Source organism: Cephus cinctus, unplaced genomic scaffold (assembly GCF_000341935.2).
Source record: "Cephus cinctus unplaced genomic scaffold, Ccin1 Ccin1_scaffold0230, whole genome shotgun sequence".
Classification (NCBI taxonomy): Eukaryota; Metazoa; Arthropoda; class Insecta; order Hymenoptera; family Cephidae; genus Cephus; species Cephus cinctus.
The window spans coordinates 661,793-672,995 of NW_014332946.1; the positions used below are offsets into that span (position 1 = coordinate 661,793).

The 11,203-nt window shown below is 34.6% G+C and overlaps 4 protein-coding genes across 21 annotated transcripts; 2 read left to right on the top strand and 2 right to left on the bottom strand.

Annotated features, from left to right (window-relative positions):
* Window positions 1–201: 201 nt before the first annotated feature.
* On the bottom strand, window positions 202–5,057 carry LOC107265608 (farnesyl pyrophosphate synthase). 6 transcript variants are annotated; one of them, XM_025082887.1, is made up of 8 exons: window positions 4,918–5,057; window positions 4,620–4,752; window positions 1,914–2,076; window positions 1,717–1,857; window positions 1,103–1,306; window positions 866–1,030; window positions 563–775; window positions 202–487 (listed from the first exon to the last, which is right to left on the bottom strand). In XM_025082887.1, exons 2-8 carry the CDS (start codon window positions 4,640–4,642, stop codon window positions 287–289), a joined length of 1,110 nt encoding a protein of 369 aa, XP_024938655.1. In that variant the 5' UTR covers window positions 4,643–4,752; window positions 4,918–5,057; the 3' UTR covers window positions 202–286. The 6 variants fall into 6 exon arrangements, with proteins under 6 accessions (XP_024938655.1, XP_024938656.1, XP_024938654.1 ...); XM_025082888.1 differs by having other exon boundaries at window positions 4,620–4,717; window positions 4,918–5,053; XM_025082886.1 differs by lacking the exon at window positions 4,918–5,057 and adding an exon at window positions 3,802–4,561 and having other exon boundaries at window positions 4,620–4,717.
* Window positions 4,999–5,941, top strand: LOC107265610. 4 transcript variants are annotated; one of them, XM_015735226.2, is made up of 4 exons: window positions 4,999–5,137; window positions 5,310–5,396; window positions 5,496–5,600; window positions 5,662–5,941. In XM_015735226.2, exons 2-4 carry the CDS (start codon window positions 5,321–5,323, stop codon window positions 5,877–5,879), a joined length of 399 nt encoding a protein of 132 aa, XP_015590712.1. In that variant the 5' UTR covers window positions 4,999–5,137; window positions 5,310–5,320; the 3' UTR covers window positions 5,880–5,941. The 4 variants fall into 4 exon arrangements, with proteins under 4 accessions (XP_015590712.1, XP_015590710.1, XP_024938658.1 ...); XM_025082890.1 differs by having other exon boundaries at window positions 5,002–5,132; XM_015735224.2 differs by having other exon boundaries at window positions 5,310–5,600.
* LOC107265614 (probable protein BRICK1-B) lies at window positions 5,938–6,705 on the bottom strand. Its single transcript, XM_015735232.1, has 4 exons — window positions 6,562–6,705; window positions 6,335–6,466; window positions 6,150–6,232; window positions 5,938–6,083 (listed from the first exon to the last, which is right to left on the bottom strand). The coding sequence occupies exons 2-4, from the start codon at window positions 6,453–6,455 to the stop codon at window positions 6,057–6,059; spliced, it is 231 nt and encodes a 76-aa protein (XP_015590718.1). The 5' UTR covers window positions 6,456–6,466; window positions 6,562–6,705; the 3' UTR covers window positions 5,938–6,056.
* On the top strand, window positions 6,655–11,064 carry LOC107265603 (spermatogenesis-associated protein 20). 10 transcript variants are annotated; one of them, XM_025082871.1, is made up of 14 exons: window positions 6,677–6,814; window positions 7,261–7,296; window positions 7,362–7,737; window positions 7,831–7,974; window positions 8,047–8,136; window positions 8,208–8,450; window positions 8,559–8,738; window positions 8,810–9,019; window positions 9,098–9,290; window positions 9,350–9,518; window positions 9,595–9,803; window positions 10,264–10,463; window positions 10,546–10,820; window positions 10,899–11,064. In XM_025082871.1, exons 1-13 carry the CDS (start codon window positions 6,804–6,806, stop codon window positions 10,804–10,806), a joined length of 2,322 nt encoding a protein of 773 aa, XP_024938639.1. In that variant the 5' UTR covers window positions 6,677–6,803; the 3' UTR covers window positions 10,807–10,820; window positions 10,899–11,064. The 10 variants fall into 10 exon arrangements, with proteins under 10 accessions (XP_024938644.1, XP_024938639.1, XP_024938640.1 ...); XM_015735201.2 differs by having other exon boundaries at window positions 6,682–6,814; window positions 7,174–7,296; XM_025082869.1 differs by lacking the exon at window positions 6,677–6,814 and adding an exon at window positions 6,821–6,979 and having other exon boundaries at window positions 7,275–7,296.
* Window positions 11,065–11,203: the final 139 nt, after the last annotated feature.

The window sequence follows — 11,203 nt, forward strand, 5'->3', positions numbered from 1 at the left end:
TATAAAATATTAGTCACCTAATGTTACCCTCTACCTCGATTAAATTATTGATAACAATAATTTGGCTGTTGTAAATTAACTAAACAGTATAGAAAATTGTTAGCTGCATAATACTATATTTGATTGATCGACTCTTGTCTTCTTTTGATTATAATTGATTAGATGATGCAGTATTTTGATCATGGATGCAAAAATTCGTAATTGATGAACAAAGTTATTATTGTTTCAGCTTCAGATGCATAATTACAATTCGTAACGGAATGCGATAAAATTTTCTAGAATATCTTTAGTTATTTCTGCGATAAATTCTTTCCAGAAAATTTAAGAAAAGATCATGTGGAAGACCCCGAGATATCTGTTGTATATGAGTGTGCATAAGGTTATAGCTCTCCTCCTCATAAATGGAATAGGTTGTTGGTAAACCTAGTTCGTTGTAGAGTTGTTTGACTTTAGCGGCCTTTTCAGCATCATCATATCCGTAACAATCCTTACAAGATAAAAAAAATAGATGTATACCATTAAATATCTAGCAATTGACGTTGATAACAGACGTCTTATTTACCTCAAGAATTTTTCTTTGGGCAGGTGTTGCACGTTGTAAAGCGACAACAGCCAACCACGAGCACTTCCCATCTTGAATATCACTACCAATTTTTCCTATGACTTCGGAATCTCCATAACAATCCAAATAATCATCTTGTACTTGGTAAAAGTGGCCCATCTCTAAAAGTATAGTTTTCGCCTGTCTATGCATTTCAGGATCTCTGATACCTGTCTGTTATTATGATAACAAGTTAAAAAGCACCATAAATTAATTATCCGCAATAGCAAATGTAATGTCACTAGAAACCATAGAAATACTCACAAAATACATAGCCAGCGTGATGGGCATAACAAAAGAATAATAAGCAGTTTTATATTTGACAATAGCATTGTATCGGTCCATAGTGTAAAGATCCAAATTTGGTTTTTGACCAAAATTCGTGGCTAGCTGATCCAATGTCTGACCCATTACTGTCTTGAGTGTGTTCTATAAGTTTTAATTTTTATTTAATTTGTCAATCTCTTCTAAAGCTCTATATATAATTCCGAAGCAATTTACCTCATGGAAAGTTTCCATAAGATCAACGTAACAGAGTTTGTCTCTAAAGTTGGTCCGTAGAAGATGGTAAACAGTTTGTTCCAGTAGGATTCCATCGTTAATAGCAGATAAGCCAATATTGTTCACCAGATACCAGCAAGGCTGGCCTCGACGTATCTTTGAATTATCCATAATATCATCCTCTATCAGCAAATATGCCTGGAACTGGACAAAGATACAATTCTCTCAATTTTAACACTGAATAAAAATTTACTGTTCTCCACGATTGTATGTAGGATTACCAGAATGAAAATATAAATGAAATATACAATAAAATAAAGTACACTATCTATTTTTCAATATTGCCGTGCTTGAGGCAATTTTATGGAAACAATTAAGTACGTAGAAGATAATTTTTCATAATCGGTTAAACTGTGTAATTGATAGTGCCAAAAGTGCATTCTGGATACACAGAACCTGTTGGACATTTATTAAAGGAGGATTATAGGAACTTAATCCTATTATGACAAACAAATCTATGCATACTAATCGATGCCAATCAGTATGGAATGCAAAAGTCAATATCATAATTATCAAAATATTATGAAGGAATTACCAAAATACAGTGTACATACAATTTCTAAACACCAGCCTAGAACTCGTGCCAGCCGTATGTTATCCTCTGTCAGCTGATCTCGAGGTGCCAGCATTTTATATGCATAGACCAGGGACAGTCCACGATTTTTCTTTCCACCAGGAACATTATATTGTAATACCTGTGGTTAAAAATATATATAGAACTTTTTGAGATTAGTATATTGTCATGTTTTACCTTAGCTAACCATTTGGTAGCATCTGGAATGTCCAGGTGACGTCCTGCATCCGTAAGATCTCTAACGACATCAGGCCATATAGCCATCATCTCTCTACTCTCTTCCCTACTGGCCATCCCAGTGCTTTGTGGCATCACATTATGAAAAGATGCACTTGCCATTCTGAAAAAACAATTTATATAGCATTTAGTAGAAAACTACTGCTTATTATTTAAAGAAAAATTTATCTGTGTTACTTCAATATTGTACTTTTTCAAAGTTGCGCAGTACAAAGCCAACACGAAACTAAAAATCTTATGGAAAGAGGCAGCCTATATATACCTATTATTATCATAATAACCTAGGTTAAGTAGGCTGCGTAGCTGCTTATATTACAAACCATGACAGCATGCTGTATTTCACTCAATATATTACTCAATGGTTTTTTTTAACTTTTTTCACCAAGTATATAATATAGATTCTTTATCAAAGTAGGCCATGAAAACAATGATACTTTGCTAAAATTGACATGTGGTACATGGATTAAAAACAAGGATTTAGTTGTCAATTCAAGCTCTATGCAATTAGAATGTTTATAATACTATGCCAGGGAGCAAAAACATTCCTGAGACTGAGAAATCTTCTAATTTAAATAATGATTCTAAGGTGAGATAATCATTGTTTAATTCTATTATATGTTTTTGTATCAGCATTATTGTTTCATACCATGTAATATGTTTTAAATTTTGTCTAATAAAAAGGGTAACCCCAAACATCCTGATCCAAGAATCAGTGACTCTCTGACAGTGGCTATAAAGACAATAACTCATCGCGGTACCCAAACAATAATACATTGTCCACCGAACTTAACAAAGGAAGACTTCATAAATATGATCAGAAATACAAGAATATAAATGATAAACGTAAGTGATATTCTTTACTAATTGGAATTATAGTGCCTACATCTCTTAGCTAATTTAATAAAAATTTGCTTCATATCATATGTTTAAAATACGTATCTATCATATATGACATTACTTATGGTTGTTTAATCGCTGATAAATATTAATAACCGGTTAGCATAGCTTTACAATATTCGAGCAGATTTATGAGCAAGATTTCGGCATAGATGAGAAAATATTTAGAAATATCTAAAATATTAGAAATAAATGCCATAACAGAATCGAGAATTACTCCAGAAAAGGCATATTGTACGACAGATGAATAAATAATAAATTAGAACTGTTGAAATAATTTAATTCATCTGCGTATTCATACTTATACGTCAGAGATTCACTTCGTAAATAATTAAAAAAAAAAGTTTCCCCTGCTCTTGCTTCTGTTTATTCTCACATAACAGGCCAGATGTTCTCTAAGCTTGCCTTAGCTTTTGCTACTGCTTTAACTTGCAAGCTTGATAATTATTGTTATCAAAAACAGAAGTAGGCTAATATCTCTTTTAAAATAATATATGGAAACACGTATAAACACGCCATTCCGCTAATCGCATTCAGTTCAACTCATATAAATAATTATCTTGAGTATAGATCCATATGTAAATACACATAGCACTTGTAGCTGAAAATAATCGATTTAGATATCGAATATAAAATTACTGGTGATACAGCTGATAATCACTCATAATTTAATGGAAAAGTGATGGACAAATAGATATATGTAGATATATGTATTTAGTCAAGCAGTCAGGCGTTCAATGCGTGACTGAAATAACTGATGTATTTTTTGTAGGAGAAGCTTGAATACATAAGGGAGGGTCGAATTATTTGGTGGAGATTTTCAGGTGGATGCTATGCGACGATTAGTAATGAAAAAAAGAAAAAAGATCTAGGAATACATAGCATCATAGGAAAATATTGTAACAATAGTATTAACAGCATATCATTTTACCTGATATGCCTGGTTGGTAATTTCCATGTGTCTTTGATTATACACAGGTGTTTTTTCAATGCTATTTTTAAATGGGATGTTGCACTTGCGTAGTTTCGTTGAAGACCGGTTTTATTTAATACTAACGTAAATATTTTCACGTTGAAAGACATGTCAGCGATGATTAGTATCACGTAACCTCTTTGTTAGCGTAGAAAATCTACGCGCTTCTCAGGTTCGAACGTACCACATCAGAGCACCTAACGCTTTATATATACATATATATAATCTACATTGCATATAGGTGCAGTGTAAACAAGAATCATGGAGTAGAATTAGTAGATGGACATAGGTATAAAATGATGATGACGATGCTGCAGAGACGCTAAGTGAGGTGTGGGATTTGCCACTACTAACTTATTGCCTTGTCGGCTCTGTAGGAAAGTTATCTGGTATTCTATGAACTATGAAGAAAATTATAGCAGTGCCATCTCTCAAATTGTGATTAATTTATGTAGATACTAATTTTTCGTTATTATTTACTTCACATAAGTACTATCCGACGTATTTATTCATTTTCACATTAATAATGAAAGATATCTCTTTTCTTATTACTATATAGTTTCATATATGAATTATCTAATAAATTTTTCTTTGTTCGATGGTGCTGGCAGTCTGTACTTTGCTAGTTCGACTTCAGCCTCTGCAAAGCTTGAAACATGATAGCAAAAATATTCTGGATTTTTGTATTCAGCTTGTTTAGTTGCACCTGGTCCAACAGCTGGAAAAAATACCAATCTTTTCATAGGAAACTGATAGAAAATGGTAGGTGAACTTACGTTGGTTTGGAACTTTGACGCATTTCTCACTCAGTCCTGGAACATTGGGATTTGGAGTTGGTTGGCTGCTGATCCTTGTGCCAGATGTTTGCTGCTGGCTATAAGCACGACAGATGATTGATGAATATGATTTCTAAAAGCAGAAAATGTATGTCCATGTAGGAATGATCATAATGAAATCTTATGGAGGTTATGAAGTCCTTGAGACATTGACTGCTATTCGGGGTCAAACGATTGTGCTTCTTAAATTGTACGAACAAATAAGGATAATAAACATTATCTAAAGTTTTATGAATACCTGGAGATTAAACGATTTATTCATTGCGCGAATCATTTTCACTTGTACCTACAAAACAGTACCTAGTAGAATTACACTTATGCAAAAAATTATATAGACGTTCTTTCACTGGCGCAAAATCCAAAAGACTCATTTTCATTGGTTGGAGTTACATAATGGACTAGTCGATGGTTTTGAGGATTGTCGAATCTGCCATTTCTTGGTCGTACTCTTGAGTAAGGTAATTTTAATTATTTCAAAATAATGAAATAATATTGTCACAATATATTACTATTTTTGTTTCTGTTGGTAATTTTTGTCAATTTGTTTTTTCGTTTACCATTAAAAATAACATTACCATGTAGGGTAACCTAAAAGTATATTTATTTAAGTTTTGTTCTCATATATTTTAGGAAACGCAACAATGTATAAGATTTTGCAATATAAGTATACCGATACGCCCGATGGTAAAGATGGAATTAAAAAAATGTTCTATACTTGTAAATATGCTGCTGCCTTTGGAGGAACATTGGGCCTGTTTGACCTCGTATTTCATTCCCAAGTAACAAAATTCACAAGTAAATTGAATGTTCTTGCAGCTTATATAGTCCCAGCCGTGGGTTTTACTGCTGCTTATACAGCAACAATTTATATGGCTACAAATCTGAGAGGAAAGGACGATTGTTGGAATTATACTTTTGCTGGTATGTTTGATATTTAGTAATACTTTTACTGCAGGTATCATTCACATTTATTAAATTTCAGCCCTAGTAACGGCTGGAGTAGTTGGAATAGCACGGAAGAATATGTCAGACGCAGGTGCGCTGCTCCCAATACTTACTCTATTATCATTTGCTTACAAGCGTGGAACACAACATGGAACAAACATATTCAATCCAAAAATTGTACGGGAAGGTAGAGTGTATTATCGTGATTTGTCGCAAACAACAGATTATCCTAAAAATTACACAAAAAGTTCATAAATTTGTAAATCTTACAAAAGTTTAATTGGTAGAGAGATAAATAAATTCTGGTCCTAAATCATTTAACATTGTATCTTTATTTGTGGGCAAGGAATATATATATGCTCGTACATGACATGTATAAAATGAAAATTTTACTTAAATAAAAAAGTTATGACAAAACGATCAGTTAATAAATTACGTTAAGGTCTCTCCTTTGGTAACCTATAAGAATATGAAATTATTACATTCTTTATGAACGGTCATTATTAAACGTATTAATATACATACACAGGCTTCAAGATACTCAATTCTACGTTCCAAAGTGGTTAGTTTCTCATTGAGAACAGCTAAGCGCGATCTGCAGGACATATCTGTAATACAACAAAAATTAAATAAGCACTTCCTGTTCGTTCACGTCCTTATCTCTAATCTACTAGACAGCATTGAATGATCAAAAATATGTTGAATATTACCGAAGGAATTTAAAAAATCCGTAATCTTCTTTATGCTGCCAGTTATAACCTCAATATATTCCCGATTAGCCCAGTCCTGTTGAATTTGTTTTTGAATGGCTTCTCTATGTACTGCAGCCATTATTCTTCCAACTGTCAGTAATAATTGATGTTTCGGATATCGATTATTTGATCTTAATAATAGTTGACAGTACCCGAATGAACACTTTTATATGAACAATACGAACTATAAGCTGATGAACCGATCGAGTATGAACGAAGCACCGTGAGATGGAGTCAGTAAGAACACAAATTTTGTACCGTCGACCATTTTTGTTCCTATACACGTTGACTGAATAGGTAAATAAAGTGAACATCTTATGTGATACATTGTCACGCAACTATAGGGTCGCTTGCATCTACGAATGGACTTTATCAATTGACATACTATATATAGTTATATATTATATATATCAGAATTGCGAGGCACATGTATCATAGGTATGTCTAATCTATTTATATTGAGTAAATGCTGGAGAGATGTCATGGGCGTAGGCTCAGTCGGTAAACTTATTCACCTATTGGGTGATTTGTTAATCAACAAAAGAGGAAGTCCATTCTTTACATATTTGCTTTTGCACTTTGTATGGCTTAACACATTGTTCTGTACGTACATAAACAATAGCTGAGATGGAATTATAAACAGAGTCTAAAAAGAAAGAATGGAGTGAAAGTTAATGGTAGAGAGTTTATGTAATATCACACTAATTTTGTATTATTTTACGTTCTTTTATTTTCCATTGCACTGAATGATTTTATTGACTCACTGCTAATAACGTGCATGTTATGATTTTCGGAAGATGTGCCATTTTGGCAACGGTTCGCCAAATATCTGAATTTTCTAAACAATTTCACAATAGCAACAAAGGCATTTCGTTTTCTGATAGTGTGTTCCGTGCAGGGAACCGTCGACAAATTGAAAGGCAAGTTTTCGACAATAATGATTTTGTCCAAGGCTTTCCATAATTCTATTCAACTCTATAATTAGATCCAGTCAGGATTTCCCAGTATTTCTACCACTGTGTGCTGGAATGGCTTCCACATCTGGACACGTAACCAGTCATGGTGCAGTCAAGGAACAGAACAGGCTGTCTCTTGAAAAATCCCCATATCTTCGGCAGCATGCTACAAATCCTGTACAATGGTATCCATGGGGCAATGAAGCTTTGGAGAAAGCGCAAAGGGAGGACAAACCCATTTTCCTCTCTGTTGGATACTCTACTTGTCATTGGTGTCACGTTATGGAGAGAGAATCTTTTGAAAATACTGAAATAGCATCAGTCATGAATAAATTTTTTGTAAACATTAAAGTTGACCGTGAGGAAAGACCTGACATCGATAAGATTTACATGACCTTCATACAGGTACAGCTAAGAAGATTTTGGAGCAGATTCTTACAACACTGCATGTCGATGAATGCTTGTCAATTATTTTTATTTACATTACTTTATTTACAGGCAATTTCAGGACATGGCGGATGGCCCATGAGTGTGTTTCTAACACCAGATTTAAAACCAATAACAGGTGGTACATACTTTCCACCTGTTGATAAATATGGTCAACCAGGATTCAAAACAATTCTACTTAGTGTTGCTCACAAGGTTCATGCCTTTTAACAAATTACTAAGTATTAATTCGTTAAATCCTGCTGATTTAGATACTATTTCTTACAGTGGGCTGAGAATAAAAGTGACATTTTAGAATCGGGATGCCGAATCCTGGACATATTAATGAGGTCCACTAGAGATAGCAGACAGCCAAAAGTACGTGCACATAGAGAAACATTTATAGAACGTTTAGACTAATATATATTTAATTAAACTAAAAAAAACAGGAACGCATTATTCCACCAATTGACGTCGGATACACTTGCGTCCGACAACTAGCTAGTAGCTACGATGATGAATTTGGTGGATTTACAACTGCACCAAAATTTCCTCAGCCAGTCAATTTTAACCTGCTTTTTCATATGTATGCAAGAGAACCAACTGGAGCATTAGGTGAACAGTGTTTAAAAATGTGTCTCCATACTTTGAAAAAGATGGCACATGGTGGAATACATGATCACATAGGCCAAGTATGACGAAAAATTCGCCATAAATTAGTGAAAGCAAAAAATTTATTTTCATGTAATAAAATTTAAATGCTGTATGAGCATTTCATTTCAATTTCAATTCATTTCTAGGGGTTCGCTAGATACTCTGTTGATGGCAAATGGCATGTGCCACATTTTGAAAAAATGTTATATGATCAGGGTCAACTTTTACGATCATATACAGATGCTTATATCGCAAAAAAGGATGCGTTTTTTTTAGAAACCATTGACGACATTGTAACGTATGTTACTCGAGATTTACGGCACAAGGTGGACCATTTTAACAAATCTTTAATATTCACTTCTTGTCTAATAGCTATAGTTAACGTCTACTTCTTTAGGAAGGAGGATTTTACAGTGCAGAAGATGCTGATTCACTACTTAGTCATGACTCTAATATTAAACGAGAGGGAGCATTTTATGTTTGGACACATGATGAAGTAGAGGATCTCTTGTCTAAAGAAATTCCAAATCATGATAATTTGCGTCTCTCAGATATATTTTGCTATCATTATAACGTCAAGCCAGAGGGCAACGTTGCGGAGCATCAAGTCTGTACCAGTTTATTATCATTATATAAAAAGATATTGAAATGAATTCCAGATTATCATTTATATTTACATTAACAGGATCCGCATGGAGAATTAACAGGGCAAAATGTCCTCATTATATACGGGAGTTTGATAGAAACTGCAGAACATTTTGGATGCAGTTCAGAGGAGATTGAAAAATATTTAAAAGAATCTCGTGCGATATTATTTGAACATCGCTCCAAACGTCCAAGACCTCACTTAGATGATAAGATAATAACTGCTTGGAACGGTACGAATATATTTGTATTAGTAAAATTGAAGTATCTAATTGCATTCTAATTATTGCAGGATTAATGATAAGCGGATTATCGATTGCCGGACTAGCTGTTAACAATGTAAAGTACATAAAGTACGCTGAAGATGCTGCTAACTTTGTAGAGCGTTATCTGTTTAATAAGGAAACAGGATTGCTATTACGTAGTTGTTATCGTGGTGATAACGATACAATAACCCAATGGTTCGTATCGTCCTGATCAAGTGATAAGTATTACGAAATTATTATTTTTTGTTATCTATGGTAATATGACATGCAGCGCCGTCCCTATAAACGGATTCCACGTGGACTATGCTTTTATGGTAAGAGGATTGTTAGATCTTTATGAAGCAAGTTTCGAGGCTCATTGGCTGGAATTAGCAGAAAAACTTCAGGCAACTCACGACGAACATTTTTGGGATGAGGACGCTGGTGGTTACTTTGCTACCACTAAGGATGATCCTAGTGTAATCCTACGACTTAAGGATGGTACGTATTGCGGGCAACCATTGTTTCCTTTGTAGTTCTTGCATCGTTGCGTTGTGGGTTCATCTAGTAGAGACCAAGATAATACTGGTTATTTATCGTAGTACGATATATGTAAGGTAATGGCTATTAAGTCCATGAAAACGCTAACGCCACAAGGTGCACATGGCCCGCGGTCACGTGACCAACTTAACTAAAAGCCTTTCTATTTCAAAGACGTCAAAATATTTATAGCGCCGGCTGTTTAGTGTTAGATCGCGGTCAGCCAAATAGTTAACTATACCAGAGACTGGATGTTCCTGAATGTCGATTATGCAAAAGGCGTAGCACCCTGGGGAGCATAAAATTAAAAACGCAATTACATTAATTGCATTATCACCTGTTTATTTGTCTATCTATGATTTGATCATCTTTATTTTTATTCCGCAATTTTTATTGGTTCACTCTTCTTCCTTGAAAATAGATCATGATGGAGCAGAGCCATCCAGCAACTCTGTAGCTTGTAGCAATCTACTGCGACTGGCATCTTATTTGGACCGCACTGAACTTAACGAGAAGGCTGAGAAGCTTTTATCATACTTCCACGAATCGATCACCCGCATACCAGCTGCGTTTCCAGAACTCGTTTCAGCACTGATGTTGTACCATGACAATGTTACACAGGTGAGAACCATTGATGTATTCTGATGGTTATTTTGGGGCTGAATTTGGATGGATCTATTTCAGAGAAAATCTTTCTTTTCAGATTTATATCGCAGGTCGTAAGGATTCTGATGACACTAAGGAACTTTTAAGGGTGGTGCGAGAGCGCATTATCCCCGGAAGAGTATTACTCCTTGCGGATCGTGAATGCTCTGACAACATCCTGTTCCGTAGGAGCGAAGTAATGGGCAACATGAAGTCATTGGGTGGACGAGCGACAGCTTATGTTTGTCGTCGTCATACTTGTTCGTTACCAGTTACAGAACCCGGTGATTTTGCTGCTCTTCTCGATGTCAAGCCTTAGAATCATCAATTGATGTAATGATGACACTCCAATTCGTAGCTGTTAGCCTATTAGGCATCAGTGAAAATGAATCTTGATATTTTGATTTCTAGATGCAACAATGTATTGTGGATGATCAGGTATATCCTCTGTACTAAGGCGTTATGGAGTTAAGCTGGGCTTATTACGCTTTCGTCGAGATAATTTATACAATTATAATGCCTCTGTTTTTGTCCCTGTATAGGATGAGTTGAATAAATTGTCCCTTGAATTATTTTTTATCCGGATTTTTTGTAATCGATTCTGATACTGGAAATCAGTCAGGTTAGGAGTAATATTATGTATCACAAGCACGATAGCCGTGTATATATTTAGAGTATTCTATTTTGAACTTTTGCTCAGAGACTATCGAATATTT